Raw genomic sequence first — 15415 nt, forward strand, 5'->3', positions numbered from 1 at the left:
AAAAATATTGACTGAAAGCTAAATATGGCTGCTGCATTGAGTGATATCTGCTGATTCTGTTGATGTGCTGCCGAGTAATGTCCCGCGTCAAGGCCCTCCGTGAATTAAACCTATTGAAAGTGTGTGTGAGCATGGGTGTGTGAGTGTCTCTTTGTAGCAAGGAGTGAAGATGACAGGGTGCGAAGGGTTAACTAGGCTAAGACAAAGACATAGGCTGAAACCATTGTGTGCCGAGTGGAGGGCCTCTGGGGCAGATGGGGCCTTTGGGCTCTTTTTCGCTTTCTCTCTCCAACACTTAGCTCAATTCAATGACAACTGGCTAACAAGCTATGATATTTTACACACACATTAATGATGATTAAAATCATGACGCAAATACCGAACAATACTGGTGGCGTGAATCATGGCAAAAGAAACAAACCAGCTATGTTAGCCTCCATCGTTTTTTTAGAAGCAGTAAGAAAAACCTCTTCTTTTCGTCCACTCCTCTGGCCTACACGGCTGCAGCTTGGTGGAGTTCCTCTTGATGAATAAGGGAGATTTTTCATTAAATGAAGCCTGATGATAAAACTTGGACTTTTGATTGTCACATAGCTGTCAATCAAAAGAAAAAGTCACACTTTCAGGTATACTATTTATCAATAAAACAAGGGGTTACTGCATGGAATTTGGTAAAGTTGTGTGGGCAGTTAACTACTGTATGAAGTAGGCGTACTGCTTTAATATTACCCCTAAAAAATGGACTTTGGCATACTGGCTTTTTTGTGATCGCACACACATACAAAACACAAGGCCGCTCTTACAATAAAACTAACTCACATATCTCTGCATGATCTGATGCCTCTCGTTCGGGTCGTCCAGCATGTTGACAGACAGGTCTGAGATGGAAACGGCGGCGGAGGCAGTGAGTGTAACCAGCAGCACCAGAACACCTTCACCTTCCTCCAGCGGCAGCTCCAGCTTGTGTGTCTGTTCTTTACTGAGGTGTGTCAGGTCTACGGTACACCTGAAGTGCACACAAATGCACAATGAAACAGATATAACTGTAGTTAGGGGGAAGCTGACAAAGCTACAACACAGGCTAAAAGTAACAGAGGACAATGAAGACTAAACCTAAGTCTAAGCCAATCTGGGGGCTTTTTGTACCAAAAAGCACAGAAAAAGGTCTCCAATTTCCCTTTAGAAATAAGGCTTCTACTACTGTAGTTATCATCGTATGAAACGTAATGTATTGCATGTGGCGCTGGAGTATAGCAACAGCCTAGTAACAGTATAAAGAGCGTCATGTGTGTACGATAAAAGCAACTGCAGACAATGTAGCTGAAGCGGACACAATTAATACCTTTAAGTAGGCACTTGAGAGCATCTTCCCTTCACTGAATTGATTTCCTGGCATGCCCTTAATATATCTTCAGTTTATATCAAGGCAGGCAATAGCAATTACTGTCCTTGGGTCAAAGATTTCAAAGTAAAGGCTTTTTTTGAGTGCCTTCATGCTGCTGTTCTCATGGACGTTAAATAGGAGGTAATAAATAAGTACATTCGCACAATTATCAGATATGGCCATTTGATATTAAATGATTTGACATACAGAAAAAGGTTGTAAAATGACAGTAAGACCTAACATGTGTGGTTAGGTAGAACCTTACAAAAAATGAATGATTTTTATAAGCTGTGACTGGCTACTTCTGTTTTAGCTACTTGGTAAAAGACTGATCAGAATCAGAATCAGAAACAGGTTTATTACCAGGTAGGTTGACACGTACGAGGAATTTGACTTGGTGTTGTGGTGCATACATAAAAGTAAAACAAAAATTAAAACACAGATAGAAAACTATTTTAAGAAAACTATAATGACATTACAAAATATATTAAAATATAGCAGTATTGAAATAGAATTGGAATAAAGGCCACTGTACCTTCCCATGAAGTCATCCTTCTTGCCAGCGTCTTTGTCCCAGACCGTGATGTCCACGTAGCCTCCCTGCTCCTCATACAGGTGGAAGTCAAACTGCTCTCTCCACTGAGGGTTCAGCGTTTTGGGAATTGTCTGAGTTCAAAACAAAAGAAAATCCTTTGTTTGTCAATAACGTGCTTCTACATCCATTTTTAACTAAGCTTAGATGTTTTTGTATTGAGCAATCTCCATATAATCCCAACTAAATTAGTCTTCAATATGAAGTGTATAACTGAACTCTCAGTGGTTCCTTTCTAAGTTGAATATTGAAATTAACGAAATCTTAGTATAAAAATGTTCTTTTGTTATTTTGATCACGGGGGCACACATAACATAACGGTCTTATTCAGAATTATTTGGAGGTTACTGTCAAATTAAGTATTCTTAAACAAAAGTGTGTTTACCTTGGTCTTGTACTTCTGGTGCCCCATCCTGAATTTGATGTAAGGGTCACTGAGGCCGTTGGCGTCCATTGGCTGGAGGCTGCGGCCTTCGATCAGACTGATGCTGACTATCCCTCGCCACAGCTGGGACTTTCTGTGCACATCTGACAGGCGCATGCTCTGATACTGCAGTAGACACACACATTCACACACACATTTATTCATACATAAACAAGCATGTACACACATATGCATTCATTAAACCCAAGGTAGAAGTATGGCTTGAATACACTTTGTCAACAGGAAAATAAGCAATCATAAAGACACCAAGACAACATAGAGAGGAGCAGGCAACACACACTAGAGAAGAATCAAACAGAAATGTGATAATTTGACCCGATTCATATATATTTATACTATAAATTAAACATAGTATCCACCTATTTATACAAGTCTATTAAGCTGAAGCGGTTGGGAATGCTGAGGAATGGAATAATGCCCTCTTACCTCTCTGTGTTTACTGTGAATCTACTGCAAAAAGAAAATCTTACAGTGTGCACAAGATAGTGTATGTCATTATATCAGTCTTGCCTTTTTGTAAAAAAAAATTATTTAATTAAAAATAAAAAGGCGAGTGATTTGTAGGCTGTCTTATCCAAAACGTGCATATCACTGAGATTCTGCTCCAGTATAACTTCCATCTGGCGATATGATTGATTGACGATTCTCCGTATTATAAGTCTGTTTTTCTCCAACAGTTTTCCCAGCACTAACAGGCCTATTTAACCTCTCTTTGAACCATGTCAGTATCCTTCACTAAAACAAAGAGCAGGGTATTTATTTGTCAAACAAATACACCCCTCTCTCTCTCTCTCGCTTTCTCTCTTATGCCTTTCCCTCTCCTCCTTCCTCGTTAGGGAGAATTTATTAGCATAGCTTTTGTTTTGCGGGTGAATTTCATTAAACTCTGAACAAACCCTGCCTCGCAAGCGCAGGCCTTTGATCTGGAGACGAAGCCTCTTAATTTCCATTCTCCAGACATTAAACAATGCAAATGGCTCCCTGCAATAGAGCCAACCTCCCATACTGCAACTCCCACATCTTTCATTTCTCCTGTTCGCTTGCTGCTAACACACTGTATGCTAACGATAAGAGGTCACCGTTATGTCCTACTTGAGCAAAATCCTAATTGTTTCCTTGTTTTGTTGCTACATAATACTTCTAACAGAAAACCACAGGCTATTTGGATTGGGAATCCACATCCTTCTGCCAGAGCACAGCAGGAGATAGATCGTGCATAGAGATGTTCAGAGGCTGAAAGTCTTATAAGAGATAGTTGCACTCAGTTTAAGAACTAATATAACCTGGCACACAACTTTTTTCAACCCGTTGGAAGAATAAACAACGTTTGAAGTACAAAAATAAGCATTTTTCCAAGTGATAGAGGAGAGACCTGGTTTAATATGCATCTGACTCATAATCATTATCTCAAACTAGATATTTAATAGTCTCTTCTGTTGTTGGTTCAACACTCATTGATGGTTCATTAAAAGAGGTGGTTGTGTAAAAATAACTGTATACAGTGGAGCATGGAGGCAGGGAGGCACTCAGGAGCAGCGCCTTTTTGGTGGGGTAGCACAGTTTAGCTACTAAATTAGTGTTTGGGCTAAATCCAGAGTCACAGGCGGGGTGGCCCAGTTTGCCGGCTTCAAAAGGAAGCATGGTGCAGCAGGACGTCTGCCCAGCTTTGGATAACTCACTTCAAATGTGTATCCGTGTCTCTTGGTAGGATATCAAACTTTTTAATACTTTTAGTGCGATTTAAGGGATCGACTATGACTGAAGCTAAGCTCAAGATTCAACGGTTCCCTTCTCAGTGAACCAAAACAGGAAGAGATAAGAAAATACCTCAGTAAAAGTGACACAAGGACCAACAAAGCTGGGAATACATTCAGGAAAATGCTCCCAAAACTGTATTTGACCGAAAAAGAAAGTGTTTCATGCATGAGCCAAATAAGCGCAACTTTGAACATCATGCTTTCTGTTCAACCCGACAGCCAACGAGAAATACAAACGAAATGTACCAAGATGGTAACAGTTTTATGTATTGCAAGATGAGAACTCAAAATAATATCAAACAGAAACATTTCCACTTGATGCAAATGGGTCTAAGTATGTCCTATAATCAGTCCATACAGTCAGCCGTCAGCATTCCGTCATCCCACAGTTTGATTTGCTGTACAGGAATCCTTTGAAACCCATTATAACAAATCAATTGCTTTATTTACTCACAAAGCAGCTGCAATACACTGTGCGGATCAAAGGTGGAAGACGCAAACATATATAACTGCATTATTTAAAAGCTTAAAAGGACAAAGTTTAATATAGATTATGTTACAAAAAAATAATATACATTGACTTCACTGTAAATGACTCCAGACATATTGTCACCGCTTTCGATTGAAAGACTAAATATGTAAACATAACCAGGAGGTGAAACATCACGTATAAAAACAGTACTTAGTGTAGTGCATTACTTCGGTATGTATTTGTATGAATTACAACTTGCCTTAACAGATCTAAATGCAGTTCATCTTTAGGCTTAATCAATTGCATTCCAAAACATATTATTTACGTCCCCTCAGGTGATGTAAACAGTGCGTGGTATTTTGCAGCTTGTGGGAAATAAGCAAGTGATAATGAGAACTAAAGAACTGATAAAGGAAAATAAACGGGTAGTACCACTGTGGAAGGAGGAAAACGAGGGAGGAAGGGAGAGGGCCACGGAGACTCCACCAATATACCAGGACACAAGTGAAGAGTGCAGGACAGGTGAGGTGCAGTGCGGTCGGTGGGGGGGGGCGGGGTGGTTACAGTACACTCGGAAGTTGTGAGGGAGGGGGAGTTACATGCTGTTTTAATTTACCTTACTAGATCGTTTCCAGTTCCTTCTCAAAAGCATGGTCTGTAAATGAGACAAAGCTGTTACAGAGCACCCCCCACTGTCTCCCCCTTACAGCTGCAGGGTCAGGGGTTAAAGGGCACTGGGTATATAAGGGTCAGATGTTAGCTGGCCTGGTGCAGGAGGGGGGTGTTTATAAAGAGACAAGGGTAGCTGTCATTCATGCAAGTTAAGTTACCAAGGAGTGTATAAGAAGAACAATTACTTGTCATGTTATGAAGTATACCCATATGCAAACATGCAGTTAAACACATGCATATGTTAGCTGCCGTTTGTGCCTCTCATACAGTGTACCCATCATTTTAATACTTGATAATTTGAAAAAATCTCATGACCATTCCTACAACCAAAGAAAGACGGGGACTCATAGCTGCTTCCTTGTTTGGTTTGCTCATTTTAGCCTGCTTTGTTTGGGTCATATTATAGAGAATCACCTTTAAAGCAGTTAAACATTGTACTTAACTGTACAGAAAATAACTTTTTTTCCCCACCAACCATTAGAACGAGGATTATGGACATGTCCTCATACAGGCATGAGATTTTGTGAAAATGCTGCCAAATGTCTCTAATCTTGGCTTTAAATTATTTCTGAGATGGATGTGGCCTATTTCTTCTTAATTGAGATAAATGCTATAATCAATATCACTACATGAGAGGACTACTCACATACGGTAATTTCCCTGAACACTCATGAACTTGATAACACACATGATATAATGAAGGTCACCTCATATAGCTGCTTGATAACTACAATCACCATATTATTATAACTTCAAATAAGGAGTAATTAAAAGTAAATTTGAGCTATGGGTAAACTTTTACCCTAGTAAACCAGTAGATGGCAATAGAGAGTCATCCAGTGTGTACTACTAGTGTAGCCTTGTACTCATTTTCTTCACAGTTGGAGAAATCCAAAATGATGCTTAACCTAAATAGAGTTTATTTGTTCTGTCAAATGTGGACTCTCTGAACTACAGCACTAAATAAGCAGCAGAATTAAGACATCAGATCAAAAGGAATACAATATTTCCCCCATGACTCTGCCTTGTTCCGGATCGAGCATGCAGGGGTCCAATTAACCAAACAAATAATTGAACAGAAATAAATGCAACTCTGAAACATTGAGCATGTCCGTGGAGGCACAAGCAACATAATTAGGAAGGATAATTCATTGCTCTTTGAACATGGAACTTTTCCACAGAACATATTAATTACACTTGTGTTTATGCATATGTATTTCCTGAGTTGAAGAGTTTTCAGAAACTGGTGATGAACGAAGCCAAAACATTCTAGTTCAACACAGCCCGGTGCCTCTGATGTACGGAGAAACAGTTCACTCCGCTGTTATAACACTGCTGCTGAATTTAAAATGTAGTCCTAATATTTTGACTTGCTAGTTTTAACTGACAAGCAATTAAGCATAAATTAAACCCTTGGTTTTCCCTCATTTGGCTACATCCTCTCATATTATTCCTTGTTTTGGTGGATGGTAGATAGATTGTGAAAAGGGCAAGTACAATAAATCATTCCTTGTGTGCGGGAAGAAAAATAAATAATATTATTGTTTTTCATATCATTTTCTTACAGCATCCTTCATGTCTCCCTCCTTTGGTGACAGAGTGACACCGAGGTCCAGGCTGCCCAGGTTGTGTTCAGGGAACTGTGGGTCCTTCAGGTCCAACGTCACATCCAGTGACCTGCAGAGAAGTACAGTAAACCACATAAAAACGTATAATGTAGGTACATACAAAAATGGTGTACATGTATATATTGAGAGTGAATGGATTCCACATATAAATAAATGCATTAATCTAATTCAATCCATTTTAACAAACAGTCAAATTAAATATCTGATCAGTTCTCACAAGCTGCCGTTCTAGCTGTTTGCTATAATTGTTTCACAAACTGTAAACCTTGAAAAAAATGGAAGGAAAAGCTACTAACCTCCTATAGCTGGCATGTTGACTGACATTGAATACAGTTTTAAGCATATTTGGTTGGATGGTGAATGGTAACAACTTTGGCCAGCATAATCATGATATTCAGTTGTCATTTTGTCCAATGCCTAACATCCAATAGGCGTTTTCACTGAGGTCATAATTGGAGTCACACTATGGTAGTCCCAGGTATAACCAATAGTTTTAATGAGGGCTGAATTCCAATTAGCTGCTTTAGTTTTTGGGTCCTGGCATTGTGCACGCTTGTTTACTGTCACACACTTTCTGAGCAAAACAGAGCCATAGTAATGTTAATATTAAAACTTGTGCTTCTCATGCTATTACAAGTCCTGCGAAGAAGGTCTACCAGCAGAGCTGAGCGAACTCCCACCTGCCAGTTGGTATAATCAGCCAGAGTCATTACAAACACCTGTGTGGGTGTGCAACCAAAACTAATTTCCAATCAAAAATGTGACACCTACTCCAAAGTGATTGATGGCACAGCAGAGATGGCACACGTGAGGTTTTTGAGAGATAGTTGTTTTACTACTAAGAAGAATATTAATGATGGTCTGTGGTATCAAATTACTCTTCATATACTTCTCTGTTCAATCAAATTGTAATAAAGCTGTTATGCTTCATGAGGTTTGAAATGAGTTACCAAAAACTGCCACTAGGGAGAGACAAACGACCTTATGTTTATCACAATGACTCAGTCAAGAGGGAGAAAAATGCTGAAGATGGCGTGTGCCAAGAAAATAGGTTAGTGGGAGAAATCTTAGGGGAGACTGACCCTTAACCTCACCATCTGTTGTCTCCTAAAACAACAGCATCTCTTAACATGCCTATTACTGGAGGCTTGCAGCTACCAATGAAGTGGTTCAAATATAATCCCAGAGTTCAGGAGATAGTTAACAACAGGGACAATACCGTATAATGAGGGTGTGTATAGTGCTAGTGGAAATACAAATTATAATATAAATGCCTTTAAAAATAATTTAAAAAGAGACCTCTGATGTTCCAGTGACTCCAGGTGGAGATATGCAGAGCCCATGAAATCATCCTGAAGTCCAAAGTCATAGTCAAAAACCTAAAAGACACAATAAACAGAAACTATCAATGGAGTATCTTCAAAATAAGATGCTATCCGTCACAATAATTCAAAATCTTCCAAAGACACAAAAGCATTTTATTCTCCAGTAGTATGATATTTGTTAACCAGGTCGTATCTACTGTACCTTGACGTATAGCGGGTCTTTCAGGGTGTCCACCAGAAGGCTTACTCTGTCGTCCCACACTGGGTTGAGGTTCTTATGGATGGTCTTACTCCTGAAAACCTCCTTCCCTGCTATCTTAAACTTCACATATGGGTCACTGGTGCCTACAAGGAAAGAAAACAAACACAGAGAAATGTATTTAAACAATCGGATTAAGAAGAGTACCAACGAAGAGATGCCTTATGCTGCCTACAACCGAGGAGAAAAAGGGTCAAACTGAAAGTTAAAGCCAATAACTCTTTTCTTCAGCTAATGGCATTGATCAAATGGGTGTATCTAAAGATTATGCTTTAATACAAATAAAAAAGTTCATGACTAGTGTCGAAAAACATTCACGTTGACCTTTACTGATGATAATTCAGTTTTCATACTACAATTTCTTTTTAAACTAAATATGTTCTAAGTAGAAGTATTGAATTTCCAAGTACACAAAGCATGTTTGCTCAGATTATGGAGATATTTAATTCTATGAAGCTATTTTATTATAATTTTGCTCTGGACCACAGAGAGAGAATGATATAATGTTGTAAATGCTGCTCTGAAAAGGCTGAAGGAGAAAATTATTCATGTCACGTGACTCGTGTTGTATATCCGGTCATATGATCAGCAGTATAAATGCTGAGGCTGCATGTTGGATGTGCACATAGATATATATATATATATAAACCATAGATATAAACACTAGATGACTCACCTGCGCTGCTGGCCAACGGAGACCGACCGAGACCGACGTTGCCACATGGCGGCCATCTTGACACAGGTAGCTCGCTGATTCATAACGTTATGTCTATGATGCACTATTGAAATAACCATAACTTACTCAATTTTAAACCAATTTTCAAACGGTTTGGTTTTTTATAAACATCAAATATGTAGTTATGATACTGCCTACTTATAATCATGGAATTTTTTTTGTTCAACATGTCTTTTTCTTGTCTCCTGTATCATAGCCATGGTGATAACGTTTAAAATAAACCAAACCGTTTGTAAATCAGTCAATAGTTCAGCGAGTTAAGAGTATTTTTGTGCAGATCACTCACCTTACAACAGCTGTAGCAGTAGTTGTTGACTGTGGCAAGATGGCCACCGATGAGCTACGCTGGCGACTCCCCCTTGAGCCATCTAGCCTAAAATTATATATTCTATGGATGTGCATAGCCCGTTCAAATCCTCTGTTTGACCACTAGATGGAGGCATTGATTAACAATTGTGTTCTGCTCGAGAGCGAGATCATTTTGAAAACTATAAAACAAGTCTTTTTTATGTCAATGTAAATACAGAGATACAGGTAAGTCCATATTACACGCAAATACAGAGAGGACAAAATAAGATATACATTTCTAAACCTACATTTTATTTATTTATTCTACATTGATCCTCCTGTCATTCCCATGCTTCATTTAAACATCCCATCAACCAAGGACCGATACATTTTATAATCAATTGGTTTGATGGACAAAGAAAAGCAAAGACAGAGACCAGAAGGAAGCACACATTTATAATCAAAGGACAGCTCAATTATGTAAAAAAACGTGGAGCCCTAAGTAAATTACTTTAAAGGACGTATCGAGGACATTTCTTCCAGAAGACACACTTCAATATGTATCACACATTTAAAAAATCCATTAGACATACAAGTTCAAATGTTTACTGCATCTGAATAAAAATGACAAGCAACCACACAGACTGAGGGAGACTGGGAAGTATTCACAGTCCATGTGTTTACATCAGAGTTTGTGTTTTATGTAGGGATTGTAGGCGGTCTGCTAAAATTCCGATACACATACATATTCAGTATAATTACCACACACCCAAAACCTTTTCCCCATCTTTGGCATCCAGGAATCACAGTGCCTTTCGTCTTATCTAGCCATTGCCCATTGAGATGAGGATGAGCAGCAGCTTCCAGTGAAGCAGTACTGATCTGTTTGTTTGTGCTGAGTCTCATATCAGTGTCATGTTAGTATCCACTGTGACCAAAGTGATTACCAAGCAAATCGCACTGGGAGATAAAGAAATCCTATGTCCAAGAATTGTCACTCTGAGCCTGTGGTTGATACTTTCTGCCAGATCGCTTGGATAAAAGAGAAATGTAAGTGAATATAAAGCCTACCGCTCAGAATATTATATAGCTTAGAATCTTAGATGGAACCAAGAGCACCCTAATCCTGCGTTGAGTTGTTCACCTGTTAGTATAATCTGCCCTGTTTTCAGGAGGCAGAGAAGATGCTAGTGGATGAAAGGATGAGCTCTCAGTGTTTCCTCAGATCAAGATAGATTCTTGTTTATCACCAGAAAACACGTAATAATACCTCACATAATATTGATGCACATTAGAGACATAATAGAGGCTCAAGGTCAGATTAACTAAGGTTATTTTGTCATCACAACAGATTATATAATACCTGTTGTATAGTAGTCAAATCATAGTATATTAAAAAAACACGGGTCATTTGAGTCCAACAAAAGACTCCATTTAAATATGAAAAAAGAGAGCATAAACTCAACTTTGTCTGAGAAAAAACTGCTGACGGATGTCAGCTGCCAGTAAGCTTTGAAGCAAGAGTGGAAATGCATGCACTGATGCCGGGGCTGCTGGGAAAAGATGTCCATTTCTTCACAGTTAAACACCACCATGCACAGCGGCATATACTAGAAATACTCCCTCACATACACACTTTTACACACTGTTGCCCTTGACATATCACTGCAGCTCTCCTGCAGTGAGAGGACACAGTGACAAGATAAGAAGAAAAAGGAGAAAAAAGTGGTACAGCCAGAAATAGCTCAGAAGGGCATTACGGTGAGGCACAACAGACAATAAATACAAAAGAATGTGCAGAACTGTAAAAAAAGGCATAAAATAAATCATGTTTCTTCGTGAAAAAGGAGTAAAACAATCTGTATTGTGTACATGAGGTTATACTAAAGGAACTATTTAAAGATAATCTAAAGAGGAATGGTCCCATACTGCATCGTGGAGGCAGAAGCCACTTGTCTAAAACTGCAGCAACTCTCTTTCTCTGTCTATCTTTCTCTGATTCTGTTTCACACCGGGTCGATATTCCCCAGACACACATCACTAGCTCAGTATCTGCATCCTCCGTGCCAGCTTTATGGTGCCATAAACACGCAGGCTGAGATATGGAAAAGGTTGGTGCATCAGGTGGGTGCAGGCTCAATATGAGTGAGCGTGGGTAGAGCACAGGGGAGTGATCGCAGCGGTGCTCTCTTGGAACACATCAACCACTATATATGACATTTATATCATACTTCTTAAAATACTTCCAACAGTTGGATGAAGTCCATGAAGACAGAAAGTGATTGCATGCCGTACATAAGCGCTGGTGGGGGGATAGGTCAATAAGCTATAGGTGTTGTAAGATCAATAGCCTTTAAAAGGAAGAAGAAAAAGTTGACGAAAAAGCCTATAACCTCCTAGGGTTAAAGACAGTATGTGTGATGGATTGGTGACCTAGGGTTGTTTTTCCACCTTGCAGTTGGAACCCTGTGAACTAAAAGTGCTGGGTAAAGGGAGAGCTGGTATTAGGAGGGAATGTGTCACACACTGATAAACTGTCAGAGGTAGATAGGTGCTGACGAGAGGCTAGAGAGAGCACAAAGTGATTTTCTGTCGTTCTGCAGTTGAGTGGCATTACTGGTGAGGCATGTGCGTATGTTAAAATCCATTTCAGAAAAGAAGATTAGAAAAAGCTTCTAAGTAGGTTTTGATGACGCAACTATACATTTTAAAGTAATCACTGGCAGTTTAATGTTTGCAATGTTCCACTAATTCACCTTCCTGGATGTCAACACTCTTTCAATTCAACACACTTCATTCAGCAATCTGCAGTGTTTGCTTTGGAGCCTGCTGTTTGTTAAGATTTCTGAAAGTGTCTCCACAAGGACAAACATCTAAAAGCATAATTAACAGCAAATGAAAACACAATTAAAAAGCCTGCGCAGGAAACCACTGATTGAACTTTAATAAAAACCCAAATACAGTGGCAAGAAAAAGTACGTGAACCCTTTGGAATTTCCTGGTTTTATGCATTAATTGGTCATAAAATGTGATCGGATCTTCAGCCAAGTCACAAGTATAGACAAACACAATGTGCTTAAGTACACAAAAACATTTATAGTGAACCCTTGGGTTCAATAACTCCTAAAACCATGAAGCACTTCAGTAGCTACAGTAGAATCGCTAGCGATAGCTTGGAGGTTGATGATGAAAGGTCAGTAGGAGGCAAGGCTGAAAATGAGTAAAACTGGTTGAAACCCATGGTTGAAAGTTCAACAATTAACATTACACTTAATATAAATTCCAGATGCTATGATTCTGTACGGTAGAAGGGTATAGAGACAAAACTCATAACAGACATCAATGCACAGTGTATCTGTAACAGGGAATTATTTTGAGCCCTGGTCTAGGAACAGAAAATTAAGAATTTCATCCAATTTTGAAGTGAAAGATGTGGTTAACTCTCATTCTAGAGTCACACCTAGCTCCATAGACTTGAGAATGGGTGAGGGGGAATTGCCTAACACACAGCGAGATACTGAGTGTTGTTCATATCAAGGTGTTAATCTATTCATCTTTTATGATGCTATCAATGTCAACCGCTAAACACTGTGAAAGTAGCTGGGAGGAGTAATAAATGTGTTTGTGAGAAGACCCAGTTGGCACTCAGCAGGTAATCTTTACTTGGGTGTGGCACACAGGCAGATCTAAAAGCCCCTGATAGACTTTTGCTAGCTGCTCTCGGTCTTCCTGACAGGCAGTTGAAACCAGGATCCACCACACATCTATCTCCACTAAACAGCTAATGGGCAGCGTCCATTTAAATACATCTCAGTGTCTGTCTGCCAGTAAGCCAGGCTGCCCCGCCAGACACCTGAGAACGCAGAGACCGCAAGCCTGAAAGCAGACTCTGTAATCCAAATGTGAAAACATCAAGGCCAAAACTCTCCATCGCACTCTCAATGGTCATCAGAATCATCATAATCCATCGTGCAATGGGGACAATTCTTATTGCCGTTTTTGCTCTCTCTTGTTTACAAAATATCTACAGTATATGTGTGTGTATACATTAATGCATAGACTGCTAATGCATGTTGTTAAGGCACAATGTGTGATTGTGACTTGACATGACAAACAAAAAAGTTAATTAAAAAATGCACCAGCTACATGGCATACACTCAAAACATCTTGCAACCTTGATCATCCAAGACATACAAGCAAGAGAGTAGGGATAGCTCACAGTAGAAGTGTCTGCATTAAAAAGTAATGAAACTAATTAGCACGCTAACACATCCATAGATAGAGTAACACATGCTAATTCCTAGGATGTCCTGTGATATTCATGAATATAGAGCAAAGTAGTGATACATACATTTATCCAGTCGACAATGCAAACAGGCCTATCAGATCATTTCCAAATTGCAAATGCATAATTATAAACTTACTGATGCATGTACTAGTAAAGTGAAGACTTTCTCTTCCATTAATTACATACCAACCCTTACCAAAGTGAGGCAGTGTGTGTGCATACACACCATACACTCATTCAAGGCATATGCATGAGTAAAGCCATTCCTGATGTTTGTATTAGGTATTTGTCTAACAGTGTGTCTTTGATCTGTAGTCGATTAATTGATTCAGCCTATGTACTGTATTGGCCAATGTGTGAGTTTGATTTTCCAAAACTCTTTATTTGTAGTCATTTAAACTGTGGAGCTTTGATATCATTTGCATATCAACTTCTCTAGCTTCCCTCTCTCTTTTCCTTCTTGATGAAACACCATCCTCTCATTCCCTGGCTCACCATATTTCTCTTCTCCCTTTGGCCCCCCTGCAGCTGTCCTAAATAAATTACATCATAAAGCTTAATCACACGATCTTCCACTGGAGTTCGTTGTTCCCATCCGTACTTAGGGAAAGTTATCGCAATGACAAATGCTCACCGTATTATCCAACAGCCAGCAGCACTCGCTCTGCAGGTAGCACAATTTGCATCATGGTAACTGGAAAATAGGATTTGCACATCAACTTGGTAAAAATGATGGAGCACCTGGTCGTGTTGCAAATATGAGGCTGTTGCAGCTTGTTGTTTTTCATATGCAGAGAAAAGGTCATTTACACACCAGGTAACATGATTGTGAAAACATTAAAAGTGTTGAAATTAGACACAGCTTAACATTGTTAAATGATGGGAACCAAGCAGCATCTCTCAGTTATAGAGAATGCAATGTGTCTGATTAATGTCAGGGTCAATATATCAACAGCAATACATACTGTACAATATGTATTATAGTAGTGTTGGATAGTACATTGTATTGGGATTGTATTTCATTGAAGGGTGACTTATTTTAGCCAAACATTAACTATTGATTTCTGATCTCTTATGCATGATCTTTTTAGGAGGTTTTAAGTATTACAAAGAGAGTCAACTACAAGTCAATTATGGATTCAACTTCAAAACTAACCGTTTCATTAGAAAGCTGCGATGCAACCGTTATTAGAGGGACAGGCTGAAAATACAGAGGGTTCATCAACGTCTAATGCTTTCATTTAAATGCCAGTGCTGCTCTGGGATCAAGCAGCCGCCCAAGTGCCTGCAAGAAAGCCTCCAAGCGCTCCAGACAAACCCCTGAGCAATAACTGAGGATTGATTTATTTCATCAGGGAGGTCATGAAAGAGATGAGGAAATCTGTGCCTGAGTATGTGTGTATGAATGAATGTATGAGAGTGCATTTTACACACACACACACACACACACACACACACACACACACACACACACACACACACACACACACACACACACACACACACACACACACAGAGAAGGGGTCATCGCAAAAAGCACCACTGCTCCTTCTCCCTCACTTTGATTAC

At 39.3% G+C, this 15415-nt stretch overlaps 1 protein-coding gene across 1 annotated transcript in view; it reads right to left on the reverse strand.

Annotated features, from left to right (window-relative positions):
- The window catches only part of LOC104955677 (multiple C2 and transmembrane domain-containing protein 2), a 59183-nt gene extending 50624 nt beyond the window's left edge, over positions 1-8559 (reverse strand). Inside the window, exons 1-6 of the mRNA XM_010783061.1 lie at positions 8478-8559; positions 8250-8329; positions 6888-6999; positions 2362-2526; positions 1920-2050; positions 820-1006 (exon numbers count right to left, since the gene is read on the reverse strand). Of these exons, the coding sequence (XP_010781363.1) occupies positions 820-1006; positions 1920-2050; positions 2362-2526; positions 6888-6999; positions 8250-8293 (639 nt within the window). The 5' untranslated portion in view covers positions 8294-8329; positions 8478-8559. The remainder of the gene's footprint in view (positions 1-819; positions 1007-1919; positions 2051-2361; positions 2527-6887; positions 7000-8249; positions 8330-8477) is intronic.
- Between the last annotated feature and the right edge of the window lie 6856 nt (positions 8560-15415).

The sequence above is a fragment of the Notothenia coriiceps genome, unplaced genomic scaffold (genome assembly GCF_000735185.1).
Source record: "Notothenia coriiceps isolate Sejong01 unplaced genomic scaffold, NC01 NC01_scaffold00024668, whole genome shotgun sequence".
Lineage (NCBI taxonomy): Eukaryota > Metazoa > Chordata > Actinopteri > Perciformes > Nototheniidae > Notothenia > Notothenia coriiceps.